The sequence below is a fragment of the Musca domestica genome, unplaced genomic scaffold, assembly GCF_030504385.1.
Source record: "Musca domestica strain aabys unplaced genomic scaffold, Musca_domestica.polishedcontigs.V.1.1 72, whole genome shotgun sequence".
Lineage (NCBI taxonomy): Eukaryota > Metazoa > Arthropoda > Insecta > Diptera > Muscidae > Musca > Musca domestica.
This window is the reverse complement of record NW_026712388.1, coordinates 2,779,640-2,795,109: the sequence shown is the minus strand read 5'-3', so window position 1 is coordinate 2,795,109 and position 15,470 is coordinate 2,779,640. Positions and strand designations below refer to the sequence as shown.

Below are 15,470 nucleotides of genomic sequence, written 5' to 3'. Positions count from 1 at the left end.
ATAAATTCATATAATTCTACACATTACAGGACGAGACGAAAAAACTGCAACCAACTTTCGACTGCTGTCGTTTCTAAGCCACTCGTCCGACAGCTGACGAAATTATTCCAATGACAGCTCATTATATTGTTTACAAGCGCACAATAGCATTTTGTTGAGATTTTTTCAGAAAAAAAGTTATTCGTGATGGAATTCAAGCGTGATAATGTGATTTTTTTATATTTGATACTGGTAGCGTAGCCCGGCGTCAAGGAAGTGGACGGACGAAAACAGCAAAATCAGCAGATATGGTTCGAAAAGTAAAGAAGCGACTTGATCGAAACCCGCGTCGCAGTGGCTGAAAAATGGCTCGCGAGCTGAACACATCGCAATATTCAATTCTGCAAATATTGAAAAATGAGCTCGGGATAAAGCCATTGAAATTCCAAAACGTGCAAGAACTTACTCCGCAACGGAAAGAAAATAGACTCAAAAGAGAAGAAGAGTTTCATCGCTTGGCCGAAAGTGGTGAACTGACGAATTTGGTTTTCTCCGATGAGAAAACATTCTTTGTCCAGCAGTTTGTTTGTTTGCCAAAGAGGTTAGCTAAAACTTGTGCACCTTCGGTTGGCCACCAGAACTCAAGCGCCGGCCAGGGTGATGATGTGAGCCGCCATAACAGCCGATGGTCGCTCTCCGCTCTTATTAATCGACCGAGGCATAATAATAAATGCCGAATATTATCGCGAAAATATTCTGGAGGGTGCATTAAAGCCTTGTGCATGCAAACATCTTGGCCGCAGACCTTGGACATTCCAACAGGACTCAGCACCATCGCAATCAGCACGCGCCACCCAAGAATAGTTACAAAATGAGGTTCCTCGCTTCTCTTCCAGCGCACAACGACCACCAAAGTCTCTGGACACCAATCCGTTGGACTTTTGTGTCTGGAGTATTTTGGTAAGCAAGGTTGGCACTAAAAAATACCAAAGTGTCGATCACCTCAAGCAAGCGCTTCACTGGGAATGAACCAAAATACCGCAAAGCAACATTCGGTTTCATTGGTCTTTGGAAGGCCATAATTCGTGCCAGAGCTGACCAATTCGAACAAATCTAAACTTATTCTAAAATTTGATTCTATTTCCGACATTTTTAGCTTTCATTCAAAAAAAAAAAAAAAGTAAAAAAATGTAAAAATTATGGCGTTTGACTTTGTTGCAGTTTTTTTTATCTCACCCTGTATATAAATGAAAACAAACTATTTAATTTGATAATTCGAATGTTAGGTCCACAGAGAATCGCGGTTTTCCATCCATACTATAAGTTGTGGCTATATCATATTGTCCATTTGGCAAAGGTATTATCATTTTCTGATCCATCAATGTACAGTTCCTTATAACGATGTCATGCTACAATTGAATATTGGAATAAAATTTAATTTTTTTCTCTCTTTTAAATACTACTCACATAATACGGACACGAATGATTGACATTACTATATGGACGAAAATAATCAAACACCCGATCGAAGGCCAAATTCTTTTTACGTTCCTTCAGAAAACGACAAACATTCCAGGTTTTGTTGAACAGCGGCAGACTTGTGGTGCCGGCAAATTTCGACTCAAATTTCATTTGACAATTGGTTATGGGTTTCTGCAGTATTCGTATTGTTATTGAAATGCTTTGGTATTTTCCATTGACTTTATTCATGCTGCAGAGATCGAATTGTGAATACTCGGGGTCAATTGTAGTGCAATGTAATTTCGTGAAATATGCTTTTGCGTTGAGGGTCTACAGTTACGAAAATTGAAATTAATGATGTTCTTTACATTGAAACTTGTGATTACCAAACCTGTATTAGAATGGCAAATATTATGGAAATTTGAAGGAAATTCTTGATTGTCGGCATCGTTTTTTCAATTTGAAATTTCAATGTTCAAATAGTTGCCTCAAATAAACAGACTGGTATATTTTTCGGGATTTCAATATAATTGTCTATGTTGTGTTGTATTTCTAATTTGTTTTTAATGCTTATTTGATATAATTACTGCTATAATTAAAAATTACAATAACAAAAATTTAATTTTTCAAAATATATATATATTTTCGAGCCATCAAAGGAGTATTTTTGGTAATTTTTACACCCTCCACCATACATAGTATGGAGGGTATATTAAGTTCGTCATTCCGTTTTTAACTCATCCAAATAATAATTTTAGACATAAAGTATATATATTATTGATCAGTGTAAAATTCTAAGACGATTTAGACCTGTCCGTCCGACTATTGTAATCACGCTGGAGTCAAAACAAATAATGATAGGAAGCCCCCTCCCTATATTCAGTATTACCTCCCTATATACAGTATTTTGATGATTTTAGCTACATTATTCACCGGATTCTTGTTTTCAAGTTTCGTATTTGAATATTGTAATGGCTTATGACAAAAAAATTGTTGTGAGTTTGTGCACTTTGTCCAAGAGAGCCTCATTTTAGAAGGACAACGTCAAAGACAAAAATATTTTTCATAAAATTGTACCATAAGTTGCCATAGGAAAGAAATATGTATTTCCATGGTATATAAAAAATTGCATCAATGTTCAAAAAAAAAAAAAAAAACTTTTTAGAGTTGACGACTAAAAGTAACATAAAAGGTGTCGAATGATGAAATATTCTGCATTCTACGACAGAATTCAATTTTGTACCAAAATTACGCGATAACCCAGAAATATTATAAAAGCCAAGCTACAAGTATGAGTCATATGTATTGGCATTTTTATACCCTCAGCCATATAGCTGAGAGAGGGTATATATTATTTGATACGTTCAAAACGTGCCTCATCGAAATAATGGCTTTAGATCCTTGGTCTCTTTGAACCAAATCCGTTTCAGGACATTTGGAGTTGATCCAGCGTCCGTCTGTCTATCGGGCTGGTTGGTACGCACGATAACCTTCGAAATGTGTATCCAATTTGGTGCTAACTTGGTAGATCGTAATATTAATATCAAACCTAGATCGAGTTCGGAGATGAGCAATGTCGGCCCACTCCTTCTGGTGGTAAACATATTTTACTGCACAGAAAGAGAAAGAATGATCGTATTTAGCTCCAACATTGCAAATCCTAATGTTTCCATAAGTGATACAACAGGTGCGAAAATGCACAATATCGGTCCACTCCATCAAGTACCTCCCCCGCGAAGGGTCAAAATTGTGAATAATTATAACTCTTCTAAAAGTAATAGTCGGATTCTCTTCAAATTTCACACATCCCAATATTTTTATTAACTCACAGTCTGGTGTGAAGTTAGGATATATCGGTCCACTCCTTCTGGAACATCCTCCACAAAAGGGTCAAAATTTGGAATATCGATGAAGCTCATAAAACGCCATTTTAATATCCGATTCCATTCAGACTTGGCACATCGCAATATTTCTATCAACTCAAGATCTGTTATAAATATGGCAGAGATCGAACCATTCCTTCAGGTATCTCCCCCACCAAGGGTCAAAGTTTTGAATAACCAAAACGATTAAAGAATCCTGTCCTGTTCCTTTATATTTCACACATCCCATTATTTCTACTACCACAAGATCTGGTGCGAAGATGGAATGTATCGATCCACTCCTTCTGGTACCTCACCCACAAAGCCTCACAATTTTTAATATCCATAAAGCTCATAAAACGCGAAAATAACATCCATTTCCAGATGTACCAATCTCAATATTTCTAACAGCGCAAGATCTGTTATAAAAATGATAGAGATCGGACCAGTCCTTTTGTTACCTCTTCCACAAAGGTTCAAAGTTTTGAATAACCAAAATAATCATAAAATCCGAAATAAGCATCCGGTTATCTTCAAATTTTACACATATCGTTATTTTTACTAACACAAAATCTGCTGTTAAAATGTGATATATCGGCGCCCTCCCTCTGGCACTTGCCCTACAAAGGGTCATAATTTCCAATACAAATATCTGTCACAACTTGCAAAACAAGTCGGCGATTATATACAACTTGCTATATCTAAATATTTCTCTTACACAAAAATCTGTTGTGAATATGTAATTTATCGCAATTTATGATTTCGTATAAAATTGGACATAAATTTTGAATTCCCTTTTAGTTTTACACGTACCATTATTTTTATATGTATTGAATGAAGTGCAATATTTCGGTCCACTATATTGTACCTCACGCAAATGTCCACACTTTCCAAAAATTTGCCCAAATCTCATATAAAGTATAGGAAGTAGACGATATAGTAAAAATCTGAACCTCCTCGGAACCTCCTCTATAAAGGATCAACAGTTTGAATAATCATAACTCAAGGCTGGGCTTTTACATCTGTTGGCAAAACCAACCGATACTTGTTTTAAAAAATTTCTTATAACTCATATTTTAGGGTTTTTTTGACAGCATTGAGGCAAATATTTTTTCAAATGGAAATAACGATCTCTCTTTCTCGATGACAAATAGCAAAATTTGATGATTAATATTTTTGTCTTTGGCATCATAGTTCTGAACTATATTTCGATTTCCACGTGCTTTCAGTACAAGGTATTGAGTAAAGTAATGTCAATGTTAGTTTCTTTCTATTAACACAAAATGACTCCAAACTTTATTCCAAACCTGAAATAATAATTACATATCATCATCATCATCACTTTACAATAATTTAGAGAGTGCATCTAATTCTCCAAATCTGCTCTAAGTTTGACCAAGGCCCGATGCTTTTTGTCAACATAAAAATTGAGGTAAATCTTAAATACTGCATTTGGCGAAGAGAAGGGTGGCTTTTGATCCATCAAGGTGAAATTCCTTACAATTATGTCGTGCTGTAAATTTCGAGAATGCAATCTAATATCGGCAATTATAAAAATGAACAACTTACTTTGTAGGGACACGAGTGATTTACATTCGTATAGGGAGCTAAATAATTGAAAAAGCGATTGAGGGCAAGATTTCTTTTGCGATTTTTTAGAAATGAGCAGGCATCCCATGTTGCATTCATTGTCGGTAATTTATTTTGGGACGAATGTTCGAATACGAAGTTCACATCAGCGTTTGTAATGGGTAACTGAAGAATGTGGCCCGTTAGAGAGATACTCGAACTTCGCGAATTTGCATTTAATTCACACAGAGTGAAATTGACATATTCCGGATCGATTGCTTGACATTCGAGTTTTTTGAAAACTAATATTGCCGCCACGCCGAGAGACTGAAATTATCAAGTGTCAGAAAAATTTGAAAAGAAAGGTACAAAATTATATTTACCTCGTAATATATTGTCAGTGCAAAAATCGTACGAAAAAACTGTAGAGCCAATGCCATGTTTCTGGAGAATAAGTTACGTTATGGTAGCCACTAAAAATATCCGCTTGATAACTTTATTGGTTATAATGGAAATTTAATGGGGATATCTTAGCACTAAAAAACGGAATAAAAAATTCAATAATTAGATTTTAATGATATGATGAGTTGAGCTAAAAATATCTGTCAGTTTTGCAGCCAAATGTGTACCCTTAACCGTATATCCCAGTGATCTTTTACAACTCATTTTAATAATCCAAGCTAGCTTGTCTGTTGCCCTTCAAAAAAATTCTTAAAAAAAAGTTGTCTGTTGGTCCTTGAAAAATAAAATGTATTAGTTTCTTGGTCCTTGAAAAATATTCCGTAAAAAGTCAAGGCATACTGGTCTTTTGGTCCTTGAAAAAAAAAATTATTTGTCTGTTCGTCCTTGAAAAAAAACAAACTATTTAAAAAATCCAGGATTATTTGTTTCTTGGACCTTGAAACAATATTTTTGAAAAATCCACCCGTCTTTGAAAGCTTATTCTTTAAAAATCCCCTGTTATTGGTCTTTGAAAAAATATTCTTTAACAAATCCACGGTTATTGGTCTTTAAAAAAATATTCTTTAAAAATCCACGATTATGGTCCTTTAAATAATAATCTTTAAAAATCAACGATTATGGCCCTTGAAATAATATTCTTTAAAAATCCAAGCATATTGGTCCTTGAAAAAAATTCTTTAAGAAGCCGGGGTTCATTAAATTATTGTTCCATAAAAATATTTAAAACGTCGACGCTAATTAAACTGATGGTCCTTGAAGAAAATTCATAAGAAATATTCAAGGACCAGTAAGGTCCTAATAAAAAATTATTATTTTATTGGTTCTTGAACAAAACGGTCATTAAGAAAAAAATATAAAAACAAATCTCGAATAAAAAATATTAAAACAATTCACACTCTTTGGTCCTTGAGAAATATATTTTAAAAAATCCTCAAAAAAAAAAAAAATATTTAAAAAATCCAGGCTAATTGGTCTTTGTGAAAAAAAAAAAAAAAATTCCTTAAAAAAATTAAAAATTCACAGATATTTATAGCTCCTTAAAGAAAAAACTTCTGAAATATCCACGCTTATTGATCCTTAAATAAAAAATTAAAAATCCACTCTTATTGGCCCTTGAGAATAACTATTTAAAAATAATTCACGCTTAATGCTCCTTGAGAAAAAAATGCTTAAAAAATCCACGCTTATTGGCCCTTGAGAATAACTATTTAAAAATAATTCACGCTTAATGCTCCTTGAGAAAAAAATGCTTAAAAAATCCACGCTTATTGGCCCTTGAGAATAACTATTTAAAAATAATTCACGCTTAATGCTCCTTGAGAAAAAAATGCTTAAAAAATCCACGCTTATTGGCCCTTGAGAATAACTATTTAAAAATAATTCACGCTTAATGCTCCTTGAGAAAAAAATGCTTAAAAAATCCACGCTTATTGGCCCTTGAGAATAACTATTTAAAAATAATTCACGCTTAATGCTCCTTGAGAAAAAAATGCTTAAAAAATCCACGCTTCTTGGTGTTTGAGAAAAAATCCACGCTTATTAGTCCTTAAAAAATATTTTTTAAAAAATCCACGCTTCTTGGTCCTTGAGAAAAAAATATTTTAAAAATATCCTCAAAAAAAATATTTGAAAACAATATTTACAAATAATCCACGCTTATTGGCCCATGACACTTTAAAAAAATTTTTAACATATCTACGCTGTTGGTCGTTGAGAAAAAAAAAAATTACAAACATCCTTGAAAAAATAAAAACCCAATCTTTTGGGTTCTTAAATAAAAAAACCTTTGAAATATCCACGCTTGTGTTTAAAAAATCCACAACTTTTGGTCTCTCAGTACTTGAAAAAGTTTTTTTTTTAAATCTCCACCTTTTGTTCTCTTATTCCTTGAAAAAAAAAAAAATCTTTAAAAAATCAAAGACTAATGGTCTGTTAGCCCTTGAAAAAAATCTTTAATAAATCCATGTTTAATGGTCTGTTAGCCCTTGAAAAAAATCTTTAATAAATCCATGTTTAATGGTTTGTTATTCCTTGAAAAAAAAAATTTAATAAATCCACATTTAATGGTCTGTAATTCCTTAAAAAAAAATCTCTAAAAAAAATCCACATTGAATGGTCTGTTAGTCCTGGAAAAAATCCATGTTTACTGGTCTGATAGTTCCCGAAAAAAAAACTTTAAGAGATCCACGTTTGAAGGTCTGTATGTCTTGAAAAAGAATTTTTAAAAATCCACGCAGAATGATCTTTTAGTCCTTGATAAAAATCTTTAGAAAAATCATCGTTTAATGATTTATTAGTCTTTGAAAAAAAAACTTTACAAACCATTTTGTGTTTTTTTTTTTTGCCTTTGAAAAAAATCTTTAAAATATCCACGGTTTGTTGGTCTTGGAAAAAAATCGTTAAAAAATCCATGCATTTTTGCCTATTGATCTGGGAAAAAAATAATTTAAAAAATCCACGTTTATTGTACCGATGCAAATTGGACCCACAACCATTTTTTTTAACCAAAACAATTTCAACGTCTTCATGTGAAAACCCTAGAAATAACAGTGACCTCAATTTCAGAATTTCAGCTCTTTTCCTTGATCCAATACCAAATTTACTATCATTTAGGACGCATATCCAAAATAATATACATCTCTCCATTGTAGACATCAAAAGTGATCCAAAAGTTGTACCATTTGCAAAACTACCACCAGTTTTCAACACCAGATGTCAACTAGGCTTCAATATCAATTTTTGGGATTGCAGCACTATACTCATTCTCTCAATAATAAATTTGAAAACATTTAATACTTTTCGTACATATAACACAAATTAGGATTTAAAATATGGAATGGCTTTACAAGTTCCATATTTAAAATCCTAGACACCCACAATTATCAAAGTATAAAATTTACGTTTTCAGGTGTTCCCCTCACCCAATACTACATTTAGTACAGTTTGCCCAAATATAAGACGCATTTACAAACCACCGCCAAATCTCAAATACAGATACCATCAATGATCTAAATATCAAATTTCAGAATTTTCTCTCTATCTCTTTACCCAAAGCCAAATATAGTACAATTATTCGATGGCCATCGAAAGTAGTAGGTTTCTGCCCTGTCTTAGCTCTTGGCGTACACTTATAGTGGGAATTTCAAAAAACGCTTCTATCACACACTCCATCAGTGACTTTCACCCAACTTTAAAAGTTATAGCTGGTTCATCAAATATACCGGGTAATACATTTCGTACCTTTTGGTACATTTCGTACTACTTTGACCCTTTCCTATATCTGTGATTTCGCCAGGATTAAATACATTCGGCGTTAAATGGAGATCTTGGAGATCTTTTTTATAAAAAAGTGATGGTCCATTTCACCCTCTAAACATTATTCGATGGCCATCGAAAGTAGTAGGTTTCTGCCCTATCTTAAAGTAAAATAGTAGACTTATGGAATCATTCTTGATTTTTTTTTTTGGATATTTTTTATCGTTCCCTTTCCCTCTCATATTTAAAAGGAACAAATCAAGCCCCTAAGGCTTATCAATAAAAAAATATTTATTTCAAACCAAACAAAAATATCAGATCATTATCTGTAACAGTCTAGTTCTCCAAATCTGCTCGACCCACTAACAAAGCACGATACTTGTCATCAGCATAAACTCCTATTGAAATCTTAAATGCCACATTGGGAGAAGAAAACAAGGGTGTTTGGTTCCATAACGTAAAGTTCCGTACAATTATATCGTGCTGTAAATCGCAAGCTTTAATATCGCCAAAAATTTAAAAATGAAACACCTTCCTTGCAACTTACATTGTACGGACAGGAATGATTAACGTTCGTATAGGGCGCCAAGTATTTAAATAAACGATTTAGGGCACGATTTCTTTTGCGATTTTTCATAAAGGCGCAGGCATCCCATGTGGCGTTCAGCATTGCCAAATTTTTGCCATAGAGAGGTTGCAGCACCACATTCAGGGAGACACTTGAGACGGGCAATTGAAGAATATGAGCCGTCACAGAGACACTTGATTTTTTGCCATTCGCCATCACTTCACACACTGGGAAATCCACAAAGTCTGGATCGATTATTTTGCATTCTATTTTCTTGATAATCACTGTGGTCGAGCTGTGGCACTGAAATTAAGAGAGGAATTGAAGTTGGACTAGGGACATCTATGTAAAATACGAATATATTTACGTTAACACATATTGTAAACAAAATAGACGTTCTTAAAATACTTGAATATAGGGTCATTCTTCTTTGGCACTCTGGTATGATACTGATTATGAGATTTTAATAAAAATAAATGTCTGTGTTATAGACATAATTTTGATTGGGATTTAATTGAAATTTAATGAGCTCCTTTTAGCACAGACACAATTATATAATATATCTTTTTATCGGAAATCTCTATGATGGCTAATGGATTTGGATTGAGAGGCTTTCATTACAGAGTTTTTAAAAAGGGTTGCTATTTCTGGCTTTTTTTCGGGGATCAATTGTGGTATAATGGTAGAATGTTTAATAATATTTGTCAGGGACTAATTGAACTATAATTGTAGATTTTTTAAAAATGTCTTTTTAAGGACAGAACAAGCAGTATAGCGTTTTTATTAATATTTTAAATTGAATAAATAATATTTTTTTTTAATAGCAAACAGAGCGAATCGTCTTTATTGTATATTTCTAAATTTTAACTAAAACAAGTAAAAAAGCTGTAAGTTCGGCCCGGCCGAACTTTGAATACCCTCCACCATTTGGCACAAAATTTGGCAATTTTCAAAAGAAATAAAATCCGTTAAAATTCTGTTAAAATCGTAAGATGCCGAATGTAGCCGTATATTAGGGTCTATACGACGACGTGGACCTGAATAGGCAACTTATGTCACAAGCTATTACAATATTTAAATGTGAAACTTGAAAAAAATCTGTTTATAATGTAGCTAGAATCATCAAAATACCGAATATAGGGAGGTACCATGGGGGTTATAAAACGTGGACCTGCAGAGACAATTTTCTGACATAGGCTGTAGTATTCATAACGAAATTCAAATACCAAATTTGAAATAGTTCCGGTAAATTATGTCGCTAAAATCATCGAAATACCGAATATTGGGAGGTACCGTTATATGGGGGCTATACGAAGACGTGGATCCGCACAGACAATTTTCTGTCATAGGCTGTAGTATCCATTACGAACTTCAAATGCGAAATTTGAAATAGTTCCGGTAAATTATGTCTCTAAAATCATCAAAATACCCAATATCGGGAGGTACCGTTATATGAGGGCTATACGAAGACGTGGACCTACATGGTTCATTTCCTATCTTAAGCCGAAGTATCTATTACGAACTTTAAATACCAATTTTGAAACAATTCCGGTTAATAATGTCACTAAAATCATCAAAATACCGAATATCGGGAGGTGCCGTTATATAGGGGCTATACGAAGACGTGGACCTACATGGCTCATTTTCTGTCTTAGGATGTAGTATCTATTATGAACTTCAAATACTAAATTTGAAACAATTCCGGTAAATAATATCGCTAAAATCATCAATATACCGCATATTGGGAGGTACCGTTCTATGGGGGCTATACGAAGACGTGGACCTACATGGTCCATTTTCAATACCAAAAGTCCTGCAGACATAGTACACATTTGAGTAAAATTTTATCAACCTACTTCATTTCGTTCGGAAGCTAGAGTAATTACCACAGACGTACATGAAATTTTATGCTGATCAAGAATATACATACTTTGTGGGGTCTACATTGTATATTTCGAGGTGTTACAAACGGAATGACAAACTTAATATACCCTCCATACTATGGTGGAGGGTATAAAAAAAATTAATTCAATTGTGGTGGATTTTTTTAGCGATGAATTAAACTATTTTCGTGAATTTTTGAGTACCGCGATATTCAATCGTGGATTTTATAACGACATTTTCTCAAAAATCCCCCAAGTCTAAATCGTGGATTTCCATAAACATGTTTAGAAGGGTCAATGAATATCAATCGACATTTTTCCTGGACAGATGAAGCTATAATTGAAAGGACTCTAAGAATATTTTTGATCGTTGAAGAATTTCATTCAAATAGACATCTCCGAGACCAAGAAGAATATATATGGGGGTGGGGGTTTTAAGGGGTATTTCTTAATGACCAGCAGACCACTAATTGTACATTTACAACAATTTTAAGGACCAGCAAACCAATAAACTTGAATTTTTAAAAAATACTTTTGTTCAAGGACCAGGTGGATATATAATGTGGATTTTAAAATAATATTTTCAAGGATCAGCATTGGTATGACCAATAAAGATAAAATTGTGGAATATTTGAGAATATTTTTACAAGAAATAATTGAAAGGTTTCTAAGAAGCTATGATTGGAAGGTTTTTAAATAAACATCCTAAAGACCAAGAGGGATATATATGGGGATGGGGGCCTTTAAAGGTTATTTTTTTTAAGGATCGGCAGACTAATAATCCTTCATTTAAAAACGATTTTAAGGACCAGCAAATCAATAAACTTCAATTTTTAAGGATATTTTTCAAAGTCCAGGTGGATATGTAAATATACAAACAGCGAGCTATATTTTTTTTGAACATAAAGAGCAAGAAGCGTGGATTTTCTAATAACTTTTCTAAGATCGGTAGTGTTTTTTTAGAACTATTTTTTTTTTAGGACCAAACTATTTTTATGAGTGATTTTTTTAAGAATAAATGCAGATTTTTACAGAATATTTTTTGAGAACCAACAGACCAATAACTTGGATTTATTATGATTTGTTTTTTTCAAGGACCAACGGATCAATAGCCCTTTTTTAATTTTTTAAATATTTTTTTACATCCGATAGACCTATTAACATTGATAGTTTTAAGAATATTTTTAGAGACCTGCTGATCAGAATTTTTAAGAATATTTTTCAAGGACCTGTTAAACAATAAAAATTGATTGTTAAGAAACGTGAATTAACGTGAATTTTGAAAAAAAAATTTTTTTGAGAACCAACAGACAGACAGACAGACAAATAATTAACTGTGGATTTTTAAGAATATTTTTTAAAGTATACTTTTAGGGACCTACCGATCCGATTTTTTAAAAATATTTCTATTTTTTAAAAATAGTTCTATTTCTTTTTTTTTTCAAGAACCAGCTGGCAGAGAAATTGCAGCTATATTTTTATGACCTACAGAGCAATAAACGTGGATTTTTTGAAAACTTTTCAAGGACCAGTAGTTTTATAAGAACATTATTTCAAGAACCAGTTGAACAATAAAAGTTAAGCTCTTCCTTTCCCTCCTAAGGGCCAATATTTTGAATATTCATTAAGCTCATAAAACGCGAAATTAGCATCCACTTTCATTTAGACTTAGAACACGTCAATATTTCCATTAAAACAAGATCTGTTATAGATATGGTAGAGATCGGACCATTCCCTCTGGTACCTCTCCCACAAAGGGTCAACGTTTTTAATAACCATAATGATTATAAAATCCGAAATAAGCATCCGCTTCTCTTCATATTTCACACATCTTATTATTTCTACTAACACAAGATCCGCTGTCGAGATAAGATATATCGGTCCACTGCTTCTGCTACCTGCCCCACAGAAGGTCAAAGTTTTGAATATTTAAAGCGATCGTAAAATTCAAAATAAGCATCCAATTCTCTTTATATTGCGCTCATCTCATTATTTCCACTAACACAAGATCTACTTTGAAGATGAGATATATCGGTGCACTCCTTCTTCCCCACAAAGGGTTAAAATTGTTTATATCCTTAATGCTCATAAAATGCGAAATTAACATCTGATTCCGATTATCTGACATAGCTTGCGTAAGAAATCATCGATTCTTTCCAACCGATACGAAATAGACAATATTGGCCCATTCCTTCCAAACCTACTCCGACAATTTGAATAATCATAACAGAAGTCAAAATATATTTAAAAAATCGAACCTTGGCTGAGGGTATACATCTGTCGGCAAAATCAACTGATATTTTCTAACTTGTTTTTTTTTTTTTTTTTAATACGGTCTTAATTATTTTTTTCAGGTTTTCTGTATTTTTTTCCAAGAACATTTCGAGTGGACATTTTTGTCAAAGGGCTTAAATGGTGTTTTTTCACGCATACCTTATTGTGGATACTTTTTATACCTTCTACCATACTATGGAGGGTATATTAACTTTCTTATTCCGTTTGTAACTCCTCGAAATACTCATTTCAGCCCCAACAAAGTATATATATTCTTGATCAACGTAAAATTCTAAGTCGATTTAGCGATGTCCGTCTGTCTGTGGTAATCACGCTCTTTTTCGAACCAATTAAGATAGAAGGCTAAAATTTTGCACACATATTTATTTTTCTAGTAGACAGGTTAAGTTCGTAAATGGGCCATGTAGGTCCACGTTTTCATATAGCCCCCATATAAAGGTACCTCCCAATATTCGGTATTTTGATGGTTTTAGCGAAAATATTCGCCGAAATTGTTTCAAATTAGGTATTTGAAGTTCGAAATGGATACTACAGCCTATGCCAGAAAATTGTCTGTGCAGGTCCACGTCTTCGTATAGCCCCCATATACGGTACCTCCCAATATTTGGTATTTTGATGATTTTAGCGTCATTATTCACCGGAATTATTTTAAATTACTTATTTAGAGTTCGTAATGGGAACTACAGTCTGTGATGGAAAATTGTCTATGCAGATCCAGGTCTTCGTATCGGCCCCATATACCAGTACCTCCTTATATTCGGTCTTCGCACAGCTCCGATATAACGGTACCTCCATATATACGATGTTTTGATGATTCTAGCTACATTATTCGGCGTTTATTTCAAGTCTAGAATTTGAATATGGTAATGACTTATGACAAGCAATACCTATGTAGGTCCACGTCGTATATACCCCAATATGACGGCAATATTCGGTTTTTTAAATTTTAACAGAATTTTTTAAGCATTTTATTTTTTGAAAATTTCTCAATTCGTTCCAAATGATGGAGGGTATTCAAAATTCGGCACGGCCGAACTTACAAGTTTTAACTTGTTAATATTGCTTTTTAAAGAGGCCTTAAAGAGCTTTTTTTTGTGTTTTTAATTTTTTTAAATTTTTATTGGATATTAAAAAATATATTTTTTTCATATTTTTTTAATTGTGGATTTTTTTAGAAGAATTAGTTTTCAATGAATAAAAAATTTTGAATTTTCTGATAAAAAAAATTGACTATCATTTGCATCATAATCATGGAATATCAAATTGAGTTAAAAAAATAAGTTTTTGTTTTTGTTTCGATTTTACCAATGATTCGCCAAATTTATGTAGATCTGTACATAATTCAGTTGAATTATTTTGAATAGAATGCTAATGTTTTGCGAATTTTTTTCCAAAGAAATTAATCTAAATTATTTGCAATGCAAATATAAAACTCTGTGTCCTCTCTACACCCTCCCACTCATAGCCTGCCTAATAAATTCCTAAACTTTCAATTGGTTGCTATAATTAACCTCAAAGTCCGCCCCGTGTCCATGGCATGGTAGCCACATCTCTCCGGCCAAATATTTTTTTGATATTCAGGATAATGTATCCAGTCCGCCAAACAGCCAGGCAGCCAGGCAGCCACTGTTGCTGTGATCTAAACAAGTTTATATTTTAATTATGTTAATTCGCTGTGTGTTTTTGCAGGACTCTCATGTTGGCGTTATTGTTGTGGTGTTCATTTTTGTCGTAATGGTAACTGAATTAGTAACACCTCAAACTTCCTTCCCAATTTTTGTGAAGAGCGTGCCCAGCCAACCAACCAATCAGCCAAGGCTATGGAATAAAATTGTTGGAATATTTGTTCGGCGTTTTCAATTTAATTACTTAAAATCATGCACATACATACATACACACATATAAATATATTAAATACAAACACAGTCACACGCACACACACACACACACACACACATAGACTCTTAAACATAATACGCTGTGTAATGTGGTATTAAATATTTAATAATATTAAAATTAATTTTTACGATATTCATTTCACTTCCCCGGTCGTTCGTTCGCTCGTTCGCCCACCCGTCCTATGTCTCGCTCGCTTATCAAACATTGGCTATCCACAATTTGCTGTTGCGTGCTGCC

The 15,470-nt window shown here is 33.2% G+C and overlaps 1 protein-coding gene across 1 annotated transcript; it reads right to left on the bottom strand.

The window, feature by feature from the left end:
• Positions 1–1,241: 1,241 nt before the first annotated feature.
• On the bottom strand, positions 1,242–9,372 carry LOC101896667 (uncharacterized). Its single transcript, XM_011297513.2, has 3 exons — positions 9,136–9,372; positions 1,447–1,770; positions 1,242–1,388 (listed from the first exon to the last, which is right to left on the bottom strand). The coding sequence occupies exons 1-3, from the start codon at positions 9,370–9,372 to the stop codon at positions 1,242–1,244; spliced, it is 708 nt and encodes a 235-aa protein (XP_011295815.2).
• Between the last annotated feature and the right edge of the window lie 6,098 nt (positions 9,373–15,470).